The sequence below is a fragment of the Megalops cyprinoides genome, chromosome 16 (genome assembly GCF_013368585.1).
Source record: "Megalops cyprinoides isolate fMegCyp1 chromosome 16, fMegCyp1.pri, whole genome shotgun sequence".
NCBI lineage: Eukaryota > Metazoa > Chordata > Actinopteri > Elopiformes > Megalopidae > Megalops > Megalops cyprinoides.
The window spans coordinates 17,859,350-17,885,815 of record NC_050598.1 but is presented as its reverse complement, the minus strand read 5'-3'; the positions used below and the strand labels follow the sequence as shown (position 1 = coordinate 17,885,815).

The following is a 26,466-nucleotide window of genomic DNA, read 5'->3' as shown; positions in this document are numbered from 1 at the left end:
ACCTGGAACACTGGATGTGATTGTGATTGTAGTTTTTTGTTCCATCCAATCTTTTAACTTCATTGTAGGATCAAGGATGTCATCTTAATACAGGTGGCCATATGTTTGAGACACTCGGTCTTTGCCTGTTCAGTGCTGAATACACTGAATTAATTGAGCATAATGATTGAGCCAATTGTGTAGTGATGGGATCAGTGAACAAAAACTCCCTGGTGCTCCAGGCACAGGGTGGCAAGACATGAAACAATGACAATCTAACCACCTCTACAAAAACCATTTGACACAGCTGATGTGAGCTCCTGCTATTAACTGCAACAGCAATGCTGCTTCAGCTAGATATAAATATATACTGATTATTTGTAATCTCATGGTTAATAAAGAAATCATTTTAATACCTAGTAATACGAATAACTAGTAATATTCTGTGAATAGATCTGGTTTAGTGTTTTATTCATCATTTTATTCTGACCACCTGTCGTTTGTTCATATCATATACAAACATTTTAATGGGACATTTGGCTAGAGAGAACCAGCTATAGCTGGGAACAGTGATACTCGCTTCCTATTTTTTTGTCATGGGTCCACGGTGTCGAGGAGGCCTGCTGACTGCAGTCTGCGTAATTATGGCATGCTTTATTTAAAAGGGGGGCGGCCCGAGTGTCCACGCTCATTGGTTCAGGAAAATGGAGTCAGATGACGTCACGTTTCCGGGTTTGCGTGATGCTGAGCATTTCCCTCCCGGAAAGCAGGAGGTTACTTTCGGTCAGTAACATACGTCTGTTCAGCTGGCTCGTGGCGAGCGACTGAGGGTAAGTAGGTGACTAGCTAGCCGGCTAGGCTACTTACTCCTGTATCACTAGCTGGCTTGCTTTCAACCGTTTGTAATCTCATTATTGTTATCACCTTAATCTGTGTTTAGCTAGCTGTTTATCTTGGTATTAAAAGGCCCGTTCGGTGTTGGGGCACTGCTCGTTTACTTAGCTGGACAGCTAGCAGTTGCTAGCAAGATGTGCGATAACATTGTTTAGCTGAATAGCTACCTGTACTAGCTAATAACACATTTTATTTTTGAAATGGCTTGCTGTGGTCTGCCAGCTCATACCAAAACGCCAGGTGTTTTTTATCACTTGAAACAAACTTAAATGTGACACACCGGTTTGCATATTCTGTTACTGTTGTTAGTTAGCAAGAGCATGCTTTTCATTAAGGGGCTTTTCTACTGGGGCTGGATACCCGCTTGTCGGCAAATGACCGGTATCCATGACTAGACATGGGCAGACGCAGGTTCTTCGGTATTCGCTATTCAGGGGCTCTAAAACAAGGGGCGGACTCACGCTTTTAAAGAGGAAGTTTTATCAGCATATGCTATAGAGGATATAAAAGGTAGGTTATGTCATTATTTAGCCAACGTATGATCCTTTGCCGTAATGCTGATTTTCTGGCATCTCGTTAACTCACACAGTTAACAGATTAAACTAAAGTGTTTCCTGTAACGAGCAAGGAACAAAATGTCCTGCGTTTCCTCGTCGTGGTTGTGACGATGCTGTGGTGCACGTGCCCCGCGGAGGTCTTGAGAAAGACGGGGAATGGCTCGCAGCCTAGCATCAGTGCAACGTCACTGGCCTTGACGAATGAAATACACACCCGAGTGACTCCTCTGCACTCAGACATCCCAATTTTAATATTACATTAGTGCTGTGAAAACTTGACAAGATACATTCATTTCATATAATTAACATATATATATGTGTGTGTGTGTGTGTGTATTTGTGTGTGGGTGTGTGTGTGTGTATTTCTTTTTTCCATGGAGGAGAACAAGGAGGAGAAGTGTGTTAGAATGCAGACTAAACCAAGTTCAGCTGTGTCTTATCAACGTATTGGTTTTGGAGTTTGCACGCAACCTATGAGCCCCAACTAATCTCTCCCCTCCTCCCCCATGCAGAGCTTCTGCAGTTTCCTGTGGTTTCCCAGTACTCATGTAGAAGTTTATCAGCATTTCTTAAAAAACCAAAGAAACAAACAGATAAATCTGTTTGATACTTCGTGCTCTCGGCAGGACATGTCAGTGCTGTTTGCCTCTTTTACTAGCCAACTCTCAGGCTTCTGATGACTTACACACTTCTGTAAACCAAAATAATGTTTGCACAAAGGCCACACAATCAAAAGCATCAGATATTTCACCTGTCAAATCAGCACGTAGTATGTACTTTTCAGTGTGTAACAGGCTAGGCTCCTGATTGTAGCCTGTGCGTTTTTATCTCGGCTAAGCGCGTCGTTGTCGATGGACGTATGAAGCAGGTAACATGCTGTGGTTAAGTGAAGCTGCTGCTAAGGTTACACAGCCTGGAATGGATAGGGGTGGGTGTGGCATTTGCATCTTCAAGGGGTTTACTGAGGTAAGTTGAGAAGCGGAGTCATAGTGGCACAGTAACTGGTCTTTGTGTGTTTTCATTTGGAGAGCTGCCAGCCTACTGAATGAACCTGTTCATGTCATTTCAAGATCAGACACCCAGCTCTGTACCAGATGATGCACTGTTCTAATTTTCAGGATTACAGAGTTGCTTAGGGAGCTGTGAGGATTATACTACATTAAGAACTGTAGTCCTTCAAATTTGTGATCTTAGCTTTCATTTTCACTCCCTTGTCAATCAGTATCATGGCCCTTCATAAATGTACTTGTGAATCCCTGTTGGTGTGTAATGGGCGGTGACGGTGATGTCTCATTCGAATGTCTGCCCTATCAACTTTCTGGGCGGCATTGTATCATAGTGGTTAAGGAGCAGGACTTGTAACTGAAATGTTGCCGGTTTGATCCCCTTGGGCAAGGTACTTAACCCACAATTGCCTCAGTAAAATATCCAGCTGTATAAATGGATAACATTGTAAAGAACTGTAACCTATGTAAGTCGCTCTGGGTAAGAGCGTTTGCTAAATAATGTGACGTAATGGGTAATGTGAAAGTAGGTTGTATGTGTAATTAATAACATGTGTTTGAAGCTGTGGGTGGCATTAAAAGATGACACCGGAAGAGCTCCCCAAAGTGACATGTGTTTTTCCAGAATTGTGTCTGATGATGAAATATGCCACACACTCGCATGCCTCACTTTCGTCTGCCTGTCCCATATTTAAGCAGATCGAATTACAGATTCTCACCTCTTTGTTCAGACAACTTTGATTCGTCTGGAGAGCCCATAACAAGCAGTGCAACAGATGATGTGGTTTCCATGGAGACTGGGGGACATGTGTTCTTGACTTCCTCAAAAAAAAAAGAAAGAGCAGATGTCACTAATGGGAGGTTACTGTTTGTCAGAACTTGTTTGAAATATTGCACAGCAGTCTGTCATGCTGCCAGACTAGTTTTTCAAGTGAACTGGTGCCTGCCTTGCAGTACATTGTTTTTTGGAGGTTGTCAGTTGTATTCTTCTTTTTTTGTCCTTATTTGAGGAAGTTACAAAGTCACGGGCATAGCTTGTCATGTGACCAGGGCTAACGAGTTCTGTTTTTAGCAATGAGCAGATGTTGTAAGTGACCAGGCTAGTACATATGATGAGGGAATTTATCGTGTTTTATCATTGATTGTTCAATGCATTTTGGCATAAATGTGCAGGGAATGTTACACTTGGAATGGTGACACCCATTTTGTTGTACCATATTTTGACAGACTGGGTTGCAATAGAGTGGTTTTGATAGAAAAAGCCTTGATAGTCTGTTGTTTGATAAACGTGTAATTTTTGGGGTGAATCATTTATTTCTTTACAGTCCAGGTGACTTCATGTCAGGTGAAGTTACTGTTAGGAGGCTGATAGCTTTTTCAGTTACTGTCGTCTGTCCTCCTGCAGCACGCTTGTCATTTAGTGTGTTTGGAGAGCATTTGGTAATTAAAAGAAGTAATTAAATTTACTTCTTTTAATCATATTCAAATGACCTGTCTGTTGAGTGATTGGTTTTTTCACTTTAATTTATTTTAGCTTCTGGGCTGTCTATCACAGCTGTTACTATTCATACACTTGTGCTTATTCCATTCCTGAAAATATATTACACACACATACACATTCACAAATGGTAGTTGATACAGTGTGGGTATGTCATATTCATAGACCTAGTAAAGATTTGGCATGAATTCTGATTTGTATCCATTACTTTCTGTTCGACATTCCAAGCCACATCTGAGAAGCGGAGAACCTGACTGTTCTCCTGTTTATGGTGCAAGGCAACATTACTACTGCTCAGAGCTTTACTTTGAAATGCGTGGGGAGATGCTAAACCTTCTTTAAAAGCTTGATGGCTGTAATCGCAGTACAGCACATCAATTCCAGACTGTCTTTTCTTGTATTGTGTGCATATTTGCACGCATGTGCCTGTGTGTGCACACGTATATGTGTACAGTGAATGAGTGTCTGTTTGTATGTGTAAATGTGTACGTGTGGATGTGCATGAGTGTATTTTTCTTGCATAGTATCAGTAGAGGTTAAGGGCTGAAAACTGGGTTAGTTGGATGGATGTGAAAGTTTCAGCCATCAGATCCTCAGCAGGTTCTGTTCACAGGAGGTGAAGGCTGTCCTTCCACCTGTTGTGGCCCAGCGCCTGGCCCCTGCGTGGGGTGAGCCTGGAGGGAGGATGTAATTGGCTACCTCGCTCTCCCCAGCAGTCTGTAGGGAAGTGTTACTGTATTATTGGTCAGGTAGGGGATGAGGCGGAGGTGGGAGGGCACAGTGACCTGGATTTGAGAACCTTATCACCAGTGATTGGGCTGGATCAGTGCCATCCCATTTGCATTGGCCTCATCACAGTGGAGTGCCTCGGGAGCTGTTATAAAGACTGTCTGCCATGTATTGATTGAGCTGTGAGGTCATATGTGAGGCTCACACAGAATATCTGGGATGAGAGGCCAGTGTTTCCCAGACAGGGGTATAATAAGAGCATTGATGTACTGCTTTACACCTGCCATACTTCCTGCTCTCATTTAACAAGCTTGTTTTTAGTATGATTGCATTCATTTGCACCCTTAACGAGAGGAAATATGGCTTTTTTTCCTCCATTGAACTTGTACTGCAGTAGTGTAAGTAGGTCACAAAAGGTATCTGTGTGGGTGACTAACTTGTAAACATTTTCTGTCCTGTATTTTTTCTTCCCTCAGTTACCACATAGGCATCGTGAACATGTGTAAGGAATTTATGAATTCAGTTGGAAATCATATGTTTCAGATTGTTTCTGGCATGTTGATTTCTAGTTGCGATTACACTCACACTTTTCCTTTCTCTATTGCCTAATACAGGTCCAAGTCCTGCAGTCTTTCATTGGTAAGTGAAATCTTTTGTTGTCATTCATTTGCAAGTAAAATACTGTGACTGGTAGGCATGACACCAAACATTCAGCTCATGATATGGTACATATCACAAAATGAAGTTTAAGATATGAAATTATCACAAAATCACATTCCCCTGAGAAATTACACTAATAGGAAAACAAAAAATATAGTATGACCAAGTTTCATTTTCTTTTTCTGTCCATTAGTGGTGCCAATATTTATGATATCCTGTGGGTTTGAGTGCCATATCACTTTTATATAATGGATCTATAATTGGCTGAGCTTAAGGTTAGCTACTGAACTACATGAAGTAAAAGTGACCGAAATTAACAAGTAGTATTGATTATTTGAAGCCACCAGTGAAAGTAGTACCTTGTTTGTTACGATACTGTTGCTGTAGTAACATTCCGAACATTATCTAAATGATGATGTTGTGCCCACGTCTTAGCGAGTTGGTCATCATGGCAAATCATTTCTCTCCTGAGGTTTCTTTAGTTTGTTATAGTAGTTATTAGTTTAGTTAGTCTATAGCACTGATTTAGTGACATGGCGGCTTTGCACCTGGAATGGTGATTTGGAAGGGAAATTGGGATGACGCCCTCTGTCCTGCTTGGGTTGCGTTGGTCAGAAATGGGGAGGGCTTTTTTTTGATTGCTAGAATGGTGGGAAAACAGGGGTGCATGTGTGTGTGTGAGAGACGCACCTAGGCCGGCCTGCCAGAAAAGCAGATACCCCAACTTTCTGACCTAGTCAGTTCCGTTTTCCTTTTCCGACGGGACACGCCGTGTTTTAAGAAAACGCTTTAAAAAAACTCTGAACGAGTAATGAGAGGACGCTGGAGCTCTTCGCCGGTGGAGCGGCAGCTTGTGTTGGTCTGGTGACCGGCTCGCCGACCTGGCCGGGGTGAGTCCCAGCTTTCATTTCCAGCTTCACCATTCCGGGTCAGCCGCATTTTTGGTACAAGCGAGAGTCTATCCCTTACACAGCGAGGAAGCCATAACGGTGAATTATGAATTATTTCATATTATTGTTACACTGCAAAGTTCAGTTACTTACTGACTACAGTAGCTACTTATTTCTTGAAAGCAAGGGTAAATGTTTCTTTTCAGCAGCTTAACTGTGCCCCTAGTGATGTGAAATGGACAAGTTACAATATATATGTTTGTCAATTGGCAAAGATATTAAAAGGATTTATCCTTGGCGTATTGGTGAATATTATGGCTGGAGTGAAGCCTGACCAATACAGTATTTTGGAACTAACTCTTTAAAAAGTGCGCTTCTGTCATAGCATTGCTGAGAGTTAATGGACAGAACAAGTGAAGCAAGGAAACTCCTCCAAGGAAATATTTGATAATTAAATGATAAAAAAGATGTATTAAATTGTATCCGATTTTAATTTAGGTTGCATAGTACTTTGATTTCACAATATATTCTCACGGCACAAAACGTTCAGCCATTTTTTGATTTTGTGAAATTTGATATTACAATAGTTCTTCTCTTGCGTACTGACTCGCAAGTACAGGATGTGCAGCAATGCAGCAACTAAGTAACTGGAGCGTATGTGCCAATTTCCTTATTATAATCTGCTTTGAGGGTACATTGCACTTTTTGAGCTGTACCAATACCATTTGTTATTATTTAGTAAGTTAACATGTATGCAGCATAGGCACAATGCTCAACTATGAGTAATAAAATGAAATCGCACAAATAAAAAGTGATGAGTAAGAGAAGAAAAAGTATGCTTTTCTTGTGCTGAGCTGGAAAAGAGGAAGAAGAAGTGTTGCTGTTTAATGAACTTGACAGTGTGCATAATGTCATTTCTGTTATTTTCACCTTAGTCACAGTGGGTAACTTTTCATTTCATTGTGCTCTCAGTGGTGCTTCAGAGCATTCATTTTCCTCTGATTTACGCTCTTCAGTTGAAGTTGTTCCCTGTCAGAAAAGGGGATGCTGTGCATTTCATGTGAATGATGAAAACATATGCTAGTATGCCAACCATAAGCTGATAAATATTTTCTTATTGTTTCATTGACATATGCATGACTTTGCCTAAGATTTGAATATGATACCATTTTAATGAGAAAATTTGAATTCTCTTTTGAATAATAACCACTTATGTATGGAAGTCATGGTTAGTATTTCCAAGTGTTGTTCACACTGTTTTGTTTATCTCAGCTTGAAAAGAAATGTTGTGTTGTATTGTAAGGGTTGTGTCAGACAAGTGTGGTATTAAACAAATATGTTTCAAACAAAAAATTCAGTAACCGACATCTCAAGCCCCTCATGTTTCCCCTTCTTGTATGTCATTGCAAAGGCGTAACCATATCACACTTTTGTTAAGTTGTATCGAGTAATCAGAATTACTTTGTGCTTCAGTAAACAGTACAGATGTGCCATGGGGGTGAGGGTTCCTCCACACTTCAGTGAACTCCTCAGTGAACTTTAGTGAAATCTTTTCATGATTCATATTTCCCTAGAGTGATGTAGTCGTCTCCCCTGCTACCCTAGAGGACATTACTATGCAGTTTTTGTGAAAGTTTATTACAGTTGGTAAATGTCCCAAAATGACCAGTCTGTACTGAGGTCAAAATATCAGTGCATGACTACTCTAAACACAAAAACAGCACATTTCACACTAGAAGCAGGGCACTGATACGCAGTTGCTTAGGGGTGGCATAAGATATCTTGGCTTGTGCCCAGTTCGCCGGAAAGCGGGTCAGGCCATTTACTGTAGTTGTGACATTTTTAAACTGAACCTGATGTACACTCACTGAGCACTTTGTTAGGAACACCATACTAATATTGGGTACGGCCTCCCTTTGCTCTCAAAACAGCCTCAATTCTTCGTGGCATGGATTCCACAAGATGTTGGAAACAGTCCTTTGAGATTGTGGTCCATGTTGACATGATTGCATCACGCAATTTCTGCAGCTGCACATTCATGCTGCGAATGTCCCGTTCTACCACATCCCAAAGGTGCTCTGTTGGATTCAGATCCGGTGACTGGGAAGTCCACTGAAGAACTCATTGTCATGTTCATGAAACCAGTTGGGGACGACTTGCTTTGTGTCATGGTGCATTATCATGCTGGAAGTAGCCATTAGAAGATGGGTAAATTGTGGCCATGAAGGGATGCACATGGTCGGCAACAATACTCAAAAAGGCTGTGGCATTCAAGCGATGATTAATTTGTCTTGGTATTAATTTGTATTATTTGTCTTTTTTTCCCAAGTCTTACCCTACCTGAATCAATGCCGGTGTCTTTTTTTAAATCAGAAATATTGTCTTAGAAATATAGTCAGAAATATGAGTGACAAAACTCAATAACATATACGTAAGTGAATAAGTGAATAAATCCAGTTCCTGAAAAGTTGTGTAAAATTTGTTAGGATTTTTTTATTTATGTGATACTACCCACATTTTATCCTAAGGGTTATAAAGTAAAAAAAAAAAAAAAGCTCTTCAAGCCAAGGGGAATTATGTTAAAGGTCATTCATGGCCGACAGTAATTTTGAGTCACAGGGTGACGTGTCTGTACGGTGGTGACGTGTGTGTGGTGGTGAAGAATGCTTTAGCAATGGAACTTCCTGAATTGCTCACTGCGTTTCAGATGATCTGCCCAAAAGGTCATTCAGTTTGCCCTTGTTTCCCAGTAAAGGAGGTTTCTGGCACAGGAATCTTAATGAGATCGTTCTGGATGGTACTGTCAGCCGTGATGGAATTTCCAGGCTGTGGGGTGTTTCTCCTGCCTGTACTTGAAAATGAAAAGGAACACTGTCATTGACCACCAACAAAAATTGCCAGACACACGCAGAATGACAGTATATCTTCTGTTTTTGGGACAAATACACACCAGTATTTGTTCTTACTACTAATAAACCATAATAAAATCTTGACGCACTTTTCACTAGGTTCCAAGAAGTTGTTTTTTTCCTGTCATAATTTCAGGGCTTCCATATGAGATAATTAAAAATCCACCTTTGATCTCATCTTATGGTGGGCAGATGGCCAAAGTTTACTTTTATAAAGTCCCACCCTGAATTTCACTTCTTCTCTGGTTAGAATAAGAAATGGCATACATTCATTTTTAATAAGCTTTTATTGAAAAGGTTGGAAAGAATTGTGTCATTCAGGTTCAGAATTTGCACTGTTGACATAACATTTTCTCCTGCAGGCATGTTTAGTCAATATCATGAGTTGCTAAGTCCCCTTGGAAATTCGTGTTCAGTACACTCAAGTATTTGCTTGTGTTTGGATGGCGCCCTTCACCTGCATTATCTCTCAGAATTGACATGGCTATTTCAAAGCTTCTTGAGGTCCATGGAAGTTACAATATCAATGCAAGCCATCATTATTAATTGTATTTTTTATTGTAGCTGCTGGTATACACAATATACTCAGAATGACCTCCAGTAACCAGCTGCCTGAAAGGTTACTTCCTGTGACCACCCTCTGCTATTGAGCAAAGGGCTGCTTTTCAGCACAAATCTGTAGAAAGTCAGCTGAGATTCTGCCAGATCCTGTGCTATTCAAACACATTCATCAATTTCGAGTGAATAATAAATATAGGTGCAGCTGAGGTTTTGCAACACTGATAAAACCCAGTGATTAGCACTTGTACACACAACAGTTCCTCCCAGTGCAATTATTTATGATGCGTGGATAGGCATTTAGTTGTCTGTATGATCATCTCACATTTTCACAGCTTATCTCAACTAAAATGTAGATGTTTGATTCCATATAATTTTGCCATATTTTTTTTCATTCAGTTTCAAAATAAGATCACTCAATACTAATCTAAACAGATTACAGGCTTGTCTCGTTCCCTATATCACTGTGGAGGTAGGTGGAGTAATCTTGTCTTTCTCAAGGCTGTCTGATTTGTGTGTTCTGTGACCTCTGTGTAGAATGAAACTGGCAGGTTGACAAGGCATATTAGGACAAGGTTCATAATGTATTTTAATTATTACTTATTCATTTAAGATATTAACTGTCAAGGCGGGTGTTTTCCATATTACTAAAGATAATTTTGTTGTTGTTGGGTTGGATTTATTTGACTAGGTAGACTCATAATTCCTCTTGCTCTGACAGACTGTAGTTTTAATATATGGCAGATTTTGTTTCCACACAAAGGGCATTGTTAAGGTACATTGAGTGCGCACAGCAATATGAGAACTTTGACTGTTAATAACACCAAGCTACTGTCCCTCTGTGTTTGCTCAGTTTATTTTTGTATTCTGTGGTCGTTGGTGCCTGATTTTAAGTGTGGCACACTCCATAGTGTATATGGTTATGATGTACAATGCTGTATACATGGTAACCACGAGTCCTCGGAACAGAGCTGAACCCTCCTCATGTGAGCCAGCCATATGGCTACAAAGTGCCTGCTTGTGTCTTCAGACTGTAATGCACTGTAACTAATTCAGTGATGTTGTATATGGAAAGGCTTGCACTGGACTGTTAAATAACATACTGTGTGCCAGCACTTAGTCTCATTTCTTCATTTTTGTGGTTTGTTGTTTCATGAGAAGTAGACGATGACAGACAATGAGAGACAGAAAGACAACACCTTTTTATCTTACAACATTGCTTTAGCTTTACACACACACAGAAGCCAGTGGGCACATGTGTCATGAGATGCAGCTCAGTTGGTTTTTAATAGTTTAAGAAGCTGGAATGCAGTGAATATCATGTGCAGTAGGATGTTGAACTTACTGCAAAGCAGCTGACATTTGATACCTTTGAGTTTGGTGTTTGTTGAGAGTGACAGCATGGGGTTTTTACACCGTGAGAAACGTGATGCCTTAAACTGAGAGTGTTGTTCCCCCTCACTGTGCCCTGGCTGACGAGGGTAAAGCGTTATGGATGAAAGTCAAATGTCCCTCATAGCGCTCCACCAGTAGCATATCATTGATCCCTTTGCATCAACCTTTTATCAAGTGTACCACTTTCACAAAGAAAGCTTGTCAAATCAGTTAAAAACATATTTTTTGACTGCTTTCTGGTGTCTTCGGGTCTTAGTTCAAAGGATGAAACATCACAGTTGAACCTGCTATGGTTTCGGGACCCAAAACCCCCAAAGGAAACACTTCTAGTAAAGAACTGAAACACACTGCCAAGAGAGCTTTCCACTTTTGCAATGAATGTAAGAGTCTGGTTTGTGCATTTACTGTGGTATTCTACAGGTTCCAGCATCAAGAAATATGCATGCGGGAGCCGTGGCTGAGAGCTTTTGCAGACAGGTAGTGAAGGGGTGGTGCTTTGAGCCTGTAGAAAGAGGGAATGTGGAAAACCGTTTGCGTGTGTGTTGTTTGAATGCGTATGCTTGCGTGTATGCGTGGGCGTGCGTGTGTCCTGTGCACTGATTGAGACAGGCCGTGAGTCACTGAATATTACATCACTTCCTACTAATTCCGCAATCCACTTACGATTGGACAAAGTGAACTCCCTGAGAGCAGAAGACAAGAAAGCAGAGAGGGAGAGAGGCACACTAAGCAGAAATGAACCAATAGAGACAAAGAGCAAACAGCACACAGAGTTCATTAGTATGCCAGGGCAGTAGACTCGCATTCAGCTCTCCATGTTCCAGTGTGTATCCACAGGTAAGTTTAATTTAAAGTCTTTGCCATATGTTTGCTTCTCTGTAAAGCTTATGTACTTTTACATTTCTCTCATCGATGGCTTCTTTTTAAAATACACTTTTTGTGGTCCTGTTTGTGGCTTCTCAAGGATAGCAGTATCTAACCGTGCAAGTTGTGTCTGCCGGACATGCGAAACGCGTCACTCCAGACAGGTTTATAAATATATGTCAGTTCAAACTAAATGCTGTTCATGAGTTTACTTGTACTACACTGATGTCCAGAGAATATTTGATTAAAGCCTCTGTTGGGTCTGTGTGTAGTGTTTAATGCAGCCACAGTGCAGCCAGTGCTGTGTTGTTGCCATTTAGTGGTATGAGAAAAATGGTATGTTTAGAGATCATGATGTACGAGTTTCCATGAACAGCACAAGGTCTGCTTTAAGGACTTTTCTTGTCCTTCTTTCAGCTGAATGCCTGTTTTTATTGGCTTGTGAATGGATGAGTCTGCTTCATTCATCAAATCTGTCTCACATTTACAGCATGCCCTGTCTGAGAGAGAAGCTCACTGGCTACAGCTGCAGTATATTACAATTTAAATAGGATTAGCCGTACTATAGATGAGTTGCCCATTATTACTGAAAGCGCATTAAAAGGTGCTTGCTGTGTATTGTGTTCCACATTTAACAGTAAGGGCTGTCTAATACTGAGTGACTCTCAAGGGGAGTTCTCAAAGGCTTAGGTAGGGAGGATTCCCCTTTAACCACTTCAAGATCATTATGGTATTTTGCTTTGTTTGATGCCCAGTTCTCTTCTAACTATTATTGAATGTTTCAGCTTCAGGTTTTGACATTTGCTATTGAAATGAACTGTCAGTAACCTGTACACAGATTCAAACATCTAGCTCATGGTGGTGCATGTGTGGTACTCTAGGCATGTCTTGCTTTAAGTCCAGCAGACTGACAGTGCAGTTGGTGTCTTATAAGTGAATGGGACATAAAACAGGATTAAATCTAAGAGTGTTTTTGAAAGAACACTTTGTAATATAGTCCCTGTTCTTCAACTTAATTGCATTTTGAAATTATTTTTGTTACTATGATGTAATTCAGTATAGAGAAATATAGCGTCATGCCCTGTAATCCACTGTGCTCTAAATTTTGTTATAGTATACTTGCTTAGAAACCTTGAGTTGCTTGAGGGATTTATAGCTCCTGCGTTCTTCTGGTTCTTGATGAATGCACTGTTTTTAAGAAATGACCTCACTATGTGAGACACCTTTTGAATTGATTGGTTTGAAAGTTCAGCTCAGTAGTTGGCTGTTAAAAATTTCATAAGACACACAAGAATACACAGTGGCCATGAGTCTCTCATGCTCTTTATCACTGTGATCGTAATCTTCAGGCTGGCAGCGTTGATAGGGCTTGCTGACATGTGTCTTCTCAAAACAACTGAACTCAGTCTTGCCAAATAAACATGTATCATTCACATCTGATATGGTACTTGGAAAAAGCTGATAGAAATTTTAGTTAAATTCATTGTAACTTTGCGAGCTCAGGCTAAGGCTAGAGGTCAGATGCACCAAGTACTTGAGTTGGAATGCCAGTAATGCATTCTTTAACATTCTGCAAGTATTACATTCTAAACAAGTCAGGACGTGAAAGATCCTACCTCTCTCTTAGTGCACAGACAGCACTACCACTGTTAAACATGGATACATAGTGCATTCTTAGACTACCACAGTCCAAGGTAGAGTTAGAAGGATAGAAATGGGAGGAACACCTGCAAAGAGCACAGTGTATCAAATTGTTTTTCAGTTCCCCTTTGAAAGCCAACCAACAGTTTCCTTTTTTTTTGTTTTAATTTAACTTGGTTCTTTCGTGTAATGGTGGGAGTGGGTTAAGTTTCCTTTTTTATACACTGTAGAACTGGAAACCTGAAATACCTCATTTTTATTCAAACATGCAAAATAAATAGTTTAGTCTGTTGGATAAATATTATGATTTTTGCATACACATGAAACATGTTTCCCTGTTCCCTCCAGACTAGTGGTAGAATTCGAGAAATGAAAGCATACTGGCCTCCATAGTGCTACCATTAAATGACTGTTAGTAATGTTATTTTGCATGTCTTAATTCCATATATTTTATCATTCAGTGATCCTCCATTTTTGTACTGAAGCTAAAACATTCAATAATAGTGAGAAGAGAAATGGGCATCAAACAAAGCAAAATAATACCATAATGATTTTGAAGTTTTTTTATTGTAACAGATTTTTAATATACACTCAGTGTGAGTACAATATTAACAACAATTCTTAGAGTTAAATCTGACTTAAACTATGCTGATATCCATTACAGAAAATGATGTGTATTTGATTGTAATCTGTGGGTTGGTTAATTAACCAGTAACATCTGTTCATGATTTGCTGGTAAATTCGCATCAGTGTGGGTGGGTTCATCCCAGCTTTACCTCTGTAAAGTGAGATTATAAAATGACCTACTTGCGTTCACTGTGAAGCTGTTTCCATGCTCCAGTGCAGCTTGAGTGCTGTTTCTGAAGAGTTTGGCACATACTTACCTCCAAAACATCCATGATCCATTCACAAGTTTTCATCAGTGAGTTATGTTTTTCTTCTTGTGGCGGCAGACACAATTTTGGAGAGCATTTTAAAACGTTATGGTCAAGTATGTAAGCGATAATGGCAGCCAGTTTTGCTGAATGAGCTGACCCTACTAAATGCTGGGGTTAACACTTGTAACAAATGTTAACCTACATGGGCATATGTACGTGCGCGTGTTTAGTTTAAGCTTTCAGTGGGAGGCAGATCCCCAGCAATATCATCACATTGGATTGTGCGTGCAGATGATTGGCTACTCGTATATCCCAGAGCATCGCCTGGACGACTTACTTTACCAAGGGTGACATTGCTGCCATTGCAACAGTCCCAGCAGCAAGCGCCTTCATTTGTAGACATGCTAGAATTTAATTTGCTTTGCTGTGACGGGCACTGTCAGGTACAGACTATCAGATGGCCAGAGTACAAGTGCTTCCCCCGCTTAACAAAAATTACATTACATGGCTGTGGATTAAACAACATCTTCAGGCACAAACCTGGCAGATTATGTTCTCAGGTCAGTGCTGTCTAGCTAAATGATTTGCATTCCTGGCCTGCAGGCACATGTGGCTTTTAGGCTACACTCATGGTATTGTATCTGCTGCCAGGAAGAAGACGCATTGGATGCAAAATGGCAGGGTGACAGTTTAACGCTTAGGCAGAAGTTAGCGCTTGTGGTTCAACCAGAAAGCTTAGAGGCGGGTGTACATAACCGTAAGAGAAGTTCTTTGATGGTTGATATTTTGAAAATTGACCCCAGAAACTGCTTGTGTCATATTATTCAGATTGATTTTTGGGTTACATTTTGTGTAGATGAAGTATGAGCAAGGTTATATTACAAGGTATTCATTACATTATAAGGTACAAGCACAAGAAAACTACTTACTGTAAGAACTTCCTGTTTTTACATAAACAGCAATCCTTAGTTCTTAAAAACTAAGGGCATTAGTAACCTCCCAAACTGGCAGTAACTCTCCTTTGTCTGCGGCTTTACTTTCATCATGTGACACACCAGTGAATTAGACATATGAGTTCAGTAGCAAGTTAACCGAGCAGCATCATGTTCGGTTTCACTATAACCAGCGCTTTTAGATGGAATAGCTTTCTAATTACAATGGTATCGTTAAATTCTGTCAAGAGTGAGTTGTCATGCAAATGCTGAAGTAAAGTAATACCCACCGGGTTTCCTGATACGCACTGATAAACAGAAGCTACAAAGGCCAGGAAAAAGTCAGAGGAAAACAGAAAACATCCTGTCTGAGCTGATTCAGACCAGACTGCTTTTACTGAGATGTAATGAAACATCCCCATATCTGAGGCTGAACTGGTTCTGTGTGGAGAATGTTCTGGGTATCTGGTGTTCTGTTCACTGAAGGTGCTTTTTCCCAGCCATGCTCCTGAGGGGGGAGCACTGTACCTGCTGAGTTTTGTTCAACCTATAAATTAGATTTGATTGAGCTGTTGTTTGAATACTGATCTGTGCTTGACATCACATCATACTCACAGCAACCGCAGAACACATTTCTTTCACAAGGGAAGATCGGCACATTCCTGTGAAGTGATGTCAAACCCAGTTCAGTATTCAATCTAGAGCTCAATCAAAACTAATTAAGAACTGTTTTGGAATGAAGACCAGTATGCACAGTGTGCCACCACAACCAGGGTTGGGAAAGCACTGATTAAGGGTAAGCTTAACGCTTGCACCATGCAGCTATTGCACTAATAACTCTTGGTATTATAAGAATGACGTTCTTCTTTTTCTCTCTTTCTCTCTCTTCTGTTCCCAGAGCATACCAGACCCGTCCTTCTGCATCTGGTGGAGTTACAGTTCTAGTTGTACGTCTCTTGTTTTGTCTTTAGGAGAACAAGGCCAAACTGTTGCTGCTGCTGCTACCTTTTGTCTTTTTAAATCTTTTTCTACCTTGGCATCCAGCCTCAGATCTTTTGCAAAGACCTCAGGGATCAGCCATCAGTCAGAGACAGGCTCCTCCTCTCTCAGGGTCAGCACCACCCCCTCAGTCTCTAAGCCCCTCCCCCAGCACCCTCCCAGCCCCATAACAACCTCACCATGAACCTCAAGCAGAACGCATCTTCAATCATCTTCCTCCCCGTGTACCTGCTAATGTGGCTGTACACAGTCATCACCTTTGTCCCATGGTACCTCCTCACCAATGCCCACAAGAAAAAAGCCCTGGCAAAGAGAACAAAAGCCAAGTCCACCACGGGCAAAGCTGAGGGCCCCTATCGCTCGGTGGACCATTTCAACTCGCTGGCCACAATGGACTTCCCAGGCGTTGACACCCTGGACAAGCTGTTTGATCATGCTGTGAAGCGCTTCGGGAAGGCAGACTGCCTGGGGACCAGGGATGTGCTGAGCACCGAAAATGAGACACAGCCCAGTGGCAAAGTGTTCAAGAAGGTACACAGGCGCTACCTCCACACACACAAACACCCTGTGTGTTCATGTGTAGATGAATATACTCACACTGTATTATTGCTTATACAGGGATTAGGGCTTTAACATACACATCCTGAATCCTTGTTTGTACAGGAATCAAGTATAACCAGCTAGATCCCAAACACACAGTATAACATTCCAGGTGATTTAGGAGAGACTAACAGCATGTTTTTTTCCTGCAGTTGATCCTTGGAGAGTACAGATGGATGTCTTACCAGGATGTGGATGTGGCGGTGAGTCACTTTGGCAGCGGGCTGGCGGCGCTGGGTCAGCAGCCTCGCAGCACCATCGCCATATTTTGCGAGACGCGGGCAGAATGGATGATCACTGCCCAGGCCTGCTTCAGATGCAACTTCCCACGTAAGCACTGCCTTCTTACCTCGTTGTGTTCAGTGATTGGGCAGTGAGGTGACACCAGAGTCTGGGTCTCCAAAATCACAGCGCTTGAGACTTAAGTAAAATTTAGGTTTGGTGTTTTTTTTGTTTTTTTTTGCAGTGGTCACTTTCTACGCAACCCTGGGGGAGGACGCCGTGGCGTTTGGGCTGAATGAGTGCGGCGTCACCCATCTCATCACCAGTGTGGAGCTCCTGGAGACCAAACTGAAGGTGAGCTGACTGGGACTCCCAGTCCCCCCTACTCTGATTGGCTCCCTCAGCCCCTCCTCTAGGAGCTGAACCCTTTCATTATCAGCTCCTTCAGTGGAAGCACTATTTAAAGACCTGTCACTGATGTAACTGGGCAGGTCCTTGATAATAATACCCTCAGAAGACACTAACTGCTACTCTCCAATTAAAGTTGATGTAATTTTACTGATCGTGGCAGCGGAACGTGTACAGTAAGATAAAGGATTATGAAGTGAAACCGTATTAGGTCACACATGAGAACCGCGCTCTGCTGAGTCCTTCCACAGGCCTGACGCATTACACTGTAGTTGTTCGATTGACGCGTGCTGACTGACGCAGCGGATCCGTTTCTCCCCCTCTGCAGAACGTGCTTCCTGAGATCCGCAACCTGAAGCACATCATCTACGTGGACAAGAAGGGCTTCAATAAGACGGGCTACCCCGAGGGCCTGCAGATCCACAGCATGCAGACAGTGCAAGAGCTGGGAGCCCAGCCTGAGAACAGTGAGTGCCGGACTGAGCGCAGCTCGGCTGAGCGCCCCTCAGCCTCACACACACGAGACAGAGGGCGATGAGCTGGAAATACAGCGATCAAGATCACCAGAAAGACTTTTCCCCCCTTTCACACACCAGTCAGTGAATTCTTATCAAATTTTTCATCTCTGGCTTTTGAAAATTGGACCGATTGCCTTAGATGTGTTCTGTCTTTGGAACTATACTGTTTTAATGTTTCAGTTACATTACTTTTCACAGCAATTTCAGCATTCATTCTGAGTCATTTTTAAGGTTGCTGATGTGGTGTGACACTGCATTCACTTGAATAAAACCCATTTCCTTATTTTGATCAGCATAGCCCTCATTATCATTGTCAGTTTAACTGAAACTTTATATCAGAAAATACACACATCCCTCTCATGGCAAACCAGTTAATCTGTCTGAAACAGTGCTGATTGATAGAGATCAATTTAGCAGTTGATATCTTTGGTCATTGGAATTAAGACTTAAAAAACATTTAAGCAAATATTTGTACACTTACCACTTAATATACAAAGAAATCCAAATTACTGACATGGCCAACAAGTCATCGGTTTATTTCAGGATGGGTGAAAGGTTAATCCACCATAAAGATAAAGCAAAAGGATGAATCAATGGAGCAGATTAGATGGCAGACCTGAGATCCTCTGGATCTGAGACTGCTCTGTGTGGATCTTATTTTTTCTGTTTGGAGCTGAGCTGGTCTCTGTGTGTCAATCCATCTCTCCTGCAGTGAGTGTGGAGGTGCAGCAGCCCCTGCCCTCAGACCTGGCTGTCATCATGTACACCAGCGGCTCCACGGGCCGACCCAAGGGGGTCATGATCATCCACAGCAACCTGATCGCTGGCATGACAGGCCAGTGTGAGAGGATCCCAGGCCTCGGGTAAGAGTGGCGGCAGTCCCACAGAATCCTTCATTCATTCATTCATTCATTCATTCACTCTGTTTATTCTCCATTGTTACCCTTATGTAAAATCATTGGCACCATTGTAATTGACTTAGCAACATGTACACAAACATATGCAATCACACAGATCCATGAAGATCCATTTAGAAAAACAAAAATAAAAGTTATATTACAATAAATTATAGGCAGGTGACACACATCACCTGTGCAGGAAAAAATCATGCGCATTTCTTACACAAGTTCTACGTGGTTTATATTGTATCTATTCAGCTGTCACCTAGTGGAAAAAAAAAAATCCATCCCTAGAACTAGTCACACCAGTGCTCACGAGTGTATGCTCACTCCCCATGGAATATGTAAGCTAACACACATCGTCAGGCGCGTACACACACACACACACACACACACACACACACACACACACACACACACACACACACACACACACACACACACATACACACACACACAGACAATATGAATTAGTCAAAGTTTTGGGAGATTTAATACTGTTGCTCGCTTGTCCAGGCCAGACGACACCTACATTGGCTACCTACCGCTGGCACATGTGCTGGAGATGACCGCCGAGATCTCCTGTGTGACATACGGCTGCAGGATTGGCTACTCCTCCCCTCAGACTCTCTCTGACCAGGTAACAGGCGTAACACCCCCTCGCACCATGGCCCCATGACCTCAGTGCTAAATCCTAATGTCAACGCATGACACAGTTATAGTCTATAAATAAGCTGTGTGAGAAGAAGTGTGAGAGTGGTTTTTGCTTGAGTACCAGCTTTTTAGCCAGAGGAAATGACACATCATACCAACGAACTGATAAGTTGTGTAGGTCAGAGCTATGCGCATGATAAGAAGCAGATGTTATCACTGTTTACATGGCTTCTGTCAGACTTGTCTAATTCGCCTCCTGCTTCCCTGCAGTCCTCGAAGATTAAAAAGGGCAGTAAGGGGGACTGCTCTGTGCTGAAGCCCACCCTCATGGCTGCCGTCCCGGTAGGCAACCGCCGCCTTTTGTCGTACCTGTCTTTGATTTAATGGACCTGTGCTTGCTGACAGACAGATGCTCTCGTGACCACTTTGCATTCACAAATACAGCAGTCTTGGGGCCCAGCTTTAAGCGTAGGCTGAGTTCTGCACCACTGATCAATACCAGCTGTGTCATTTACCAGCAGTGACCAGGAGTCCATGTAGTTTGTGACAGTGCTGTCCACACCTAGTCCCAGAGGTTGACACTTTTTAAATTGTTCCAACTGGAAAGTGAGTTGGAATATATTAGCAGCAATCAAGAACTGGAGCTTCATGTTGTGCTTGGGTAAGAAGTAAGAAGGTTCAGTTTTTAGAATCTTGAGTTCCATGGAATATTCCAGTAGGAGGTGACTCATATTGAAATATTCCACTGTCCCCACCAGGTCCTTCTCTGGAAGCATGGGCTGAATACTGAGACCGAAAGATGAACTCATCTGTCTTTGGTCTTTCAGGAAATAATGGACCGCATCTACAAGAACGTGATGAGCAAAGTGCAGGAGATGGGCTACCTGCAGAGGACACTCTTCAAGCTGGGCTACAACTACAAGCTGGAGCAGATCAAAACTGGCTACGATGCACCGCTCTGCAATGTGTAAGGACATCCACACTCGCATACTTCTTCGCAGGCAGCGCGTGTGAATTGACACGACAGGCAGATGACCTGTGAGAGTGTATTTGCGTGAGGAGAGAGAGATGTGATGTGCGTATGTGTGTTTGCTGTCTGTCTCCAGCCTCCTCTTTAAGAAGGTGAGGTCCTTGCTGGGGGGGAACGTGCGAATGATGCTGGCAGGAGGGGCGCCGCTGTCCTCCGCCACCCAGCGCTTCATGAACATCTGCTTCTGCTGCCCCGTGGGCCAGGGCTACGGCCTGACCGAGACCTGCGGAGCGGGCACCATCACTGAGGGTGAGCGGGGCACCATGGGCCGTCGGTCACAGTTCATAAGCCGCCTCCATGCAATATACATTACATTACAGCCGTTTAGCAGACGCTCTTATCCAGAGCAGCTGCCAGCACGATAGAACATAAGTGAATCCATTTGAGTTAAAGTATAACAAGTTAAATATGCATCAGCATTCTCGCAATTTCCCATCTGTTGCTGCAATAAGAAAATTACATTGAGTTGAGACAATATTAAGGGATGTTTAATTGGATGTATCTCCATGGAGCACCAACCCAGTGTTTAATACACCAGTGGTTGTGGCTTCAGAGCACCATCCTATTGATATAGGGATGAGATGGGTCACCGCATTCTTCTCTCTGTTTAGCATTGCCTCTGTGATCTGTTTTATTTTGCAGAGGCATTAGAAAATGTGTTTGGGTATGTGTTGATCTGTAGATGTTTTCAAAGATTGCATGCTTTCACCAGTAGGTTTTCTTGCCAGGTAGATTCAGCTGCATGTGCACTGTAGGTATGTGGTTATTATAGCTTTAAAAACACCAGCCTCTAGAAGGGCGGGTTGTGCCTGAGGTGTGGAAATTTTTGGGGCTGTTGAATCTGTAACATCCTGCGCAACAGCCATAAACAGTCCCTGTGGACAGCTTCGAGTTTTCTCAAAGCCATGGATATGCAGGCAAGAAGGCACACCTGAGACTGAAGTGAGTTGCAGGCATTGGTTATGCCCAGGCACACCTTCTACAGTTCTCTGCACAGAACTGTAGCTTTCAGTCTTGCAACCTAATGAACCCGCCAACCACAACATGCCCTGAAATTCTGGATCTGTGTTAATTAACTCTTGATGAATGCGCAATGCCTCTCTAGGTGCTTGTGTTTGTCGAGCAAACAATGGATTATTTATAAGCTAAGGGAGATCCTGGGAAAACATGGAAATGATTAAAGCAGTGTCTGTTGCTGACACTGGCATAACACAGCTGCCTGTTTGAAGTGTTACTTCGCGAGTGTATCGAGGTTTCCATACCACTGAGTTGTGTCAGCAAAATCCTATTCTCACACAGCTGCATTTTAGTGTAATCATGTTCAAACTTGTGAAGATATTTTGGGGGAGGCTGCTGTCACATAAATGACAAATGGTGTCAAAATTCCATGCGTTTTTTCTCCATCGAGCACACAGAGCTCCAGATTCCATAATTTTAAGACCAGGGCTTCCCGTGCAAACAAACCACATATTTGAACTTGGGTAATAACATAGGTTTTTGTCATGATTGTCAGTTAAGTGATCATTTACAATATTTTGCCGATTTACTTTAAATAAAAACGTATAAATTGATGTTTATGCATTAGCAGTGGACAGTGTACATTTTCATGTATAATATATATTTGTCATATATGGCCTTCAGTGGCATTGTTTGACAAACCCCTTGTTTTGTGTGCAGTGGCAGACTACAGCACTGGTCGAGTTGGGGCACCCCTCATTTGCTGCGAGATCAAACTGAGAGACTGGGCTGAGGGTAGGTAAACCGCGTACTTACGCCTAAACTCCCACTGTGACACTCTCACCTGTACCTCCACCATGACACATCAGGAGTTGTGATATTAACAGAGGGCATTCAACATACAAAGCGAACTCCTAGTTTTCACAATCCACTGAGGAGGTCGGGAAGTTAAGTGATGGGTAATTCCACAAGTTCATCCCCATCCTTATGGTAGTCTAACAAGTACAGTAAATAAGTACAGTAAATATTATATTATTATACAGTACAGTATTTCTCTGCAGCTCTGTAATGCATTCTCATTGTTGTTGTTCCGCTGTACTCAGGTGGCTACACCACGCTTGACAAGCCCCACCCCCGAGGGGAGATCCTGATTGGGGGTCCCAACGTCACCATGGGCTACTACAGGAACGACGTCAACAACAATGAGGACTTCTTTGTGGACGAGCAGGGCCAGCGGTGGTTCTGCACAGGGGACGTGGGCGAGTTCCACCCGGACGGGTGCCTGCAGATTGTGGGTGAGTGGGCTAAGAGGTGTAGGGGGTCACTCTGTCTGGTCCATGTGTGGTAGTGGCAGATATCAACATCCACACTAACCCCTTTATGACGTACCACTTGCAGAGCTGGACTCTGTGGAATCTGTGGGTCATGGGCTCCAACGCTGGGGGAGAGGGATGTCGGTGTTACTGCTGTTGTACTTGACGTCATTAACACAAAAAAAACATACCCCCATTACGTGTTCTTCAGATGCTGGGAGGTGTATCAAAGAAGCAGATGTCTACAAAGTATTTGGTCACAAAACCAGTTTGTTTTGGCAGGGAATATTGGACATTTTTGCTCTGTTACAGTGTGTACTGCCAAACAACGTGCGGAAATTTGGTTATTCAACTTAACCTCAGTTTTCCAGTTTAAATTCAGCTGTATGAATTGATGAAAATATGACTGTAACTGTTGTAATTCTCAGGCAATGAGGACAGCAAGGCAAGTACAGCAAGAAAATAATGCAATAGTGTCAAATACCTGCCATTGTCACAGCTCACGATGGAGTTAGGCTGGCCTCAGTCTTTTTAACACTCAAATCGGCTGAAATCTTTTCTCACGTTGAGGATAACCACATGTAACCAGTCATGTCACCCAACTGTATAATTGTATTCAAGATCAGAAACCAACACACTTTCTCTTTAGCATCATAGTTGTAAAACAATCATTGAAAGTTAAGGCTGTATTGTTTCCCTTACTTTACGCAGATCGTAAGAAGGACCTTGTGAAGCTGCAGGCTGGAGAGTATGTGTCGCTGGGCAAAGTGGAGTCTGCCCTGAAGAGCTGCACCCTCATTGATAACATCTGCGCATACGCTAACAGGTAGCCTCTCTTTCTCCAATCACTGGCAACTCAGTATAGTACCAGTAACAGAAAGATTAATTATGTGCATATAGTTTATGTGTTCACTACATTTCTGTCACTTTTCTTCCCTCTTCAGTGACCAAAACTATGTGATTAGCTTTGTGGTACCCAACCAGAAGAAGCTCACTGCCTTGGCCAATCAGAAGGGCATTGAGGGGACCTGGGAGGAGATCTGTAACCATCCAACTATGGAGTCTGAGGTCCTGAGGGAGATCAAAGAGGTTGCAAAATCAAGTAAGGCCCGGTTCCTGCCCCGTGTCCAAGCTCTTACTCAGCTCCTGTACAGTAGTAACCCAGCAGGTCTTCCACCCTTCTTTAAAGCACTGACACTCTCATAATTGGGCAGGCAAGCTAAATTGGTTGGGTCAAGTCGGTGATTATTAGAATCAGGTGGCTGTGTGCCTGGCTGGAACAAAAAAGCTGCAGGCACTGTGGACTTCTGGGAACAGGGTGAAGAAGAAGTACTGAGGCTCTATGGGGCTTCCACTGCTTAACAGCAGGGGGAAAACTAAAAGCTTGCACCATGTGGCTTTAATGAAGGTCTCATCAGGCCTGGGGCCAGGCTTGGAGTGCAGTGTTCTGAGAATGGCAATGGTAGCCTTAAATCATAACAGTAAGATTTTTTGTAAGACCATTTACGAGCAGCCTCAGCAGATGTATTTTTCCCCCCCTCATTGAACACACCTTGAAATCAATTTCTTTCAAACACATCATCACTGTTTTGGCCCTTGTATCTATTTTTAAGTGCCACTGATTGGTTTGACATATTTCTACAGCCTTCCAGCAATAAAATAAGTTCTTTGAATGTAATTTCAGTGATAGCCACTGGTATCCTTGAGATCAGCCACTGAGAACCTTTTTTAATATTGCATAAAGTATGTCGTTTATCAATGGTTAATTTTGATTTTACTTAATAGCCTGTTTAGCACATTTCTGTCTCAGTTCTACTGAGCATTGAGTTGTACAATTCTCAGTGTCCACTTATCTTAATAGTGATTAGTAGAGTCTAAATTCAGACTCTCCAAATTCAAGATTTAAAAAGAGGTTACAGAGACTTGGCACTCTGTACATCTTAAGTTAGAACAAACAACACCGTTTACAGTGTCTGTCATGTCTCTCTCCCTCCCATCAGTCAAACTACAGCGGTTTGAGATCCCGGTCAAAGTTCGCTTGAGTCCAGAGCCCTGGACCCCCGAAACGGGCCTGGTCACAGACGCCTTCAAACTGAAGAGGAAGGAGCTGAAGGACCACTATCTCCATGACATCGAGAGAATGTATGGGGCGAAGTAGAGTCGCCGTCCAGCCTAAAAATCCTACCTGTTTGTATATAAACATACAACACAGAATGTCTGGTTCTCATGGAGGTGGAGAATGAGGAGTTGCGATTTGAAACCGAAAGCTCGAAGAATTGTGCACATGGACTGTTTCCAGCTTTTCATAAACACCCAAAAAGAGGCCTCCATTTTGTGGTATACGCAAGCGTCTTTTTGTGCTTTCAGAGGGAAACCAACCATACTGCCATTCATTTAAAAACTCTTTGTATTCGTATTTTATGACTTGCGTCCTTGAAATGTGTGTATATTAGCTTTGCGCATTGTGAAATGTATGTGTGCCTATGAAAAGGGAGGATATGTAGATGCTGATTTAGAAAAACGGTTGACTGAGCAAAGGCAGAAGGCAAAAGAGAAGCCAGAGCAAGGCCCACTGAAACAAGAGGCGCTGAACAAAGTTTAAAAGCCCATTTTGTAGTACAGAACTCTGCTGCCCCTCTGTGGTTATTTATGTACTTGTGTGATACTGTGCCTTTTTTACAGAAAGTCTCTTCCTTTTTTTGTACTTCAATACTAAATCATATGATGTATGCCAGTCGATAACTGCATTCCAGACAGACGTCTAAAAATTTCAGAAACAAAGTCATTGTTTTGCTAGGAGTTTAAGAATAGTTTTTCACGCATTCACAGAATTTTGAAGATTGTGACACATAACCACCTAGAGCACTACAGCTCTTAAACATAAGAGTGGCTTTAGAAGAATACACAGCATTTGTTAGTCCATGGGGCTTTGGGACCATTGCAATTTAATTTTTTATAACTTATTTTGAGTTGGAAATGTAGTTTGGCCACCATAGATTTGGTTATGACACAGTCCAAATGTGTCCATTTCAGGTTGACTCGAGGATTAAGTTTACAGTTGTAGGATAGTAATTTATTGAGTGGCTTGGTGGTATATATACACCGAACAACATGGCTATATTTATAGACATGATTATTATGTTGAAACCTTTGATGTGATAGCTACACCATCAGTTGTGGAGTATATTCACCTTTGCACTGTGCTCTTGATATAGTCTGCTGTACAATATTGTTTTGACTTTATGTTTAACTTCTTATGTTTAACTTTGTAAATTATTTTGTACAGTGATGCAGTATTGTAAAATACTTCCAGCATATACTCACATATACTCTTCTCCCCAGTTGTCTATATGTGGTTCAACATTTTTATCAAATTGTTATTATTGTTAGAAATGGTCCAAAAGAAAAAGTAAAAGTATATGACAGATTAAAATAATGTATATGTAACAGCAGTCATGGTGAGCAAAACACTGTCAAG

General features: G+C 42.1%; 1 protein-coding gene across 3 annotated transcripts; it reads left to right on the top strand.

Annotated features, from left to right (window-relative positions):
- Window positions 1–739: 739 nt before the first annotated feature.
- acsl4a (acyl-CoA synthetase long chain family member 4a) lies at window positions 740–26,324 on the top strand. Of its 3 annotated transcripts, XM_036547920.1 has the most exons (16): window positions 740–809; window positions 5,276–5,300; window positions 16,287–16,918; window positions 17,140–17,317; window positions 17,454–17,563; window positions 17,946–18,084; window positions 18,848–18,998; window positions 19,551–19,674; window positions 19,959–20,030; window positions 20,516–20,655; window positions 20,795–20,967; window positions 22,396–22,470; window positions 22,779–22,970; window positions 23,700–23,814; window positions 23,933–24,090; window positions 24,989–26,324. In XM_036547920.1, the coding sequence occupies exons 3-16, from the start codon at window positions 16,568–16,570 to the stop codon at window positions 25,144–25,146; spliced, it is 2,136 nt and encodes a 711-aa protein (XP_036403813.1). In that variant the 5' UTR covers window positions 740–809; window positions 5,276–5,300; window positions 16,287–16,567; the 3' UTR covers window positions 25,147–26,324. The 3 variants fall into 3 exon arrangements, with proteins under 3 accessions (XP_036403813.1, XP_036403814.1, XP_036403815.1); XM_036547921.1 differs by lacking the exons at window positions 740–809; window positions 5,276–5,300 and adding an exon at window positions 11,725–11,910; XM_036547922.1 differs by lacking the exons at window positions 740–809; window positions 5,276–5,300 and having other exon boundaries at window positions 16,123–16,918.
- Window positions 26,325–26,466: the final 142 nt, after the last annotated feature.

Coding starts and splice junctions, on each gene's coding strand:
- acsl4a (XM_036547920.1), top strand. CDS start 16,568: ATGAACCTCAAGCAGAACGCATCTTCAATCATCTTCCTCCCCGTGTAC. Junction 19,675..19,958: donor CTCAGACTCTCTCTGACCAG/GTAACAGGCGTA, acceptor GCTTCCCTGCAG/TCCTCGAAGATTAAAAAGGG. Junction 20,968..22,395: donor AGCGGGCACCATCACTGAGG/GTGAGCGGGGCA, acceptor TTTTGTGTGCAG/TGGCAGACTACAGCACTGGT.